The sequence below is a fragment of the Poecilia formosa genome, unplaced genomic scaffold, assembly GCF_000485575.1.
Source record: "Poecilia formosa unplaced genomic scaffold, Poecilia_formosa-5.1.2 Scaffold1670, whole genome shotgun sequence".
Taxonomy (NCBI): Eukaryota; Metazoa; Chordata; class Actinopteri; order Cyprinodontiformes; family Poeciliidae; genus Poecilia; species Poecilia formosa.
The window spans coordinates 3,302-4,909 of record NW_006801609.1 but is presented as its reverse complement, the minus strand read 5'-3'; the positions used below and the strand labels follow the sequence as shown (position 1 = coordinate 4,909).

Below are 1,608 nucleotides of genomic sequence, written 5' to 3'. Positions count from 1 at the left end.
AGGAGAAAGAAGAGGAAATATGTAAAGAGAAAGAAGAAGTGGAGAGAAAAATAAGAGAAAAGTATGAGGAAGAGATGCAGTAAATTAGTGAGCAAATCCAGTACAAATCCGAGTACAAAGTGATTTACTTGAGTTTTTTTTTCTTCTTTTCATGTGTGGGATAATATTTTGTTTTTTTTATTACTTTATTGGATTAATTTTATTCTGTTATGTTAGTCAGCAGGTGTTGAAGCTCATTTTAATTGAGTACGATCTTCTATGCTAATATAGACGGCTCTGCTGTTCTGGAACATTTTGTGCCACATTCCTGTGCTGGTCAGTTTGATCCTCCCACCATCATCATCAACTTTATTAGAGACACTGATAGGTCCATATGAGAAAAATAATAATGATAATTTAACAAAATACAAATAAATCACATAAAAAGATAACTAAGCCTGACTGAGCTTTGTGCAATATCAATATCAGGATGATGTTATTTGCAGAAACACATGATCTCCACATAAATCTGTACATAAAGTTTTATAATACAGCATGAAAAGTGGAGACAGAGAAATAATGTGGTTTCAGGTTTCTGCACCTGGAGATAGAGAATCTCATAAGTCCAAATATTTTAGTGCACTTGAAGTAACTTTTCAACAAGATATTGTAGCTAGTTTTAAGTCCATAATTGCTTAATGTTGACTTAAAAATGTACTAGTTTCACAGGCTGATTATTTTACTTATAGTTTTGGAAAAATGTCTTGTAATCAGTGAAATAATATGCCAGTGGAACTGGTACTTGCTACTTATATTAAGAAATAATTGACTTAAAACAAGACCCTTCTTCTTACAGAAATGCTATTTGTAAATTAGTTTTGTCTTATTTCAAGTGAATTTTTCTTGTTTTCTCAATAAAAATTTATGGTAAGATTTTGTTGGGTTTTTTTCACAGTGCAAGTAAAAAGAAAAACTACACTGCAAAATGTATTTACAGTATAATTATAATCAAGCAACTTGCACATTGTCTTCATTGCTTTTACAGAGTGAAATATTTCATAATTTTTAGTTTTTTCTTCAAAATGACAACAAGCCAATGATGAAAAATTACATTTACCATTAGAAATTCAGAAGAAATAGTAAATATTTGTTGGAAAATGTAGTGCAGTTACAACCAAGGGTTCTGTGGGAGATTTTATAGAAGAAGGGCAGCAATAATCTGAATAATGAAGACTCTTGTAGAGTTGATAAGTAGCTGAAAAGAGTTTTAATACTCTGCTGTATTTACAGTTGTGGTCAAAAGTTTACATACACTTGTAAAAAATCATAATGTTATGGCTGTCTTGAGTCTTCAATAAGTTCTACAACTCTTATTTTTCTGTGATAGAGTGATCGGAACACATACATGTTTGTCACAAAAAACAGTCATAAAGTTTGGTTCTTTCATAAATTTATTATGGGTCTGCTGAAAATGTCACCAAATCTGCTGGGTCAAAAATATACATACAGCAACAAAATTTGTCAACTTTGGTGATGTAGCGAGTTGTGTCAATCAAATTAGCTTCATGTCATGGCCTCTTCACTTCTTCTAAGTAATTCTGATTGTCTACAGCTGTTGACTTCTCATGA

At 31.3% G+C, this 1,608-nt stretch overlaps 1 protein-coding gene across 1 annotated transcript in view; it reads right to left on the bottom strand.

Moving 5' to 3' along the window:
- The window catches only part of LOC107835332 (exosome complex component RRP42-like), a gene marked incomplete at its 3' end in the record, with an annotated part of 2,345 nt that extends 2,005 nt beyond the window's left edge, over nt 1–340 (bottom strand). The window contains exon 1 of the mRNA XM_016667671.1: nt 335–340. Within this exon, the coding sequence (XP_016523157.1) occupies nt 335–340 (6 nt within the window). The remainder of the gene's footprint in view (nt 1–334) is intronic.
- Between the last annotated feature and the right edge of the window lie 1,268 nt (nt 341–1,608).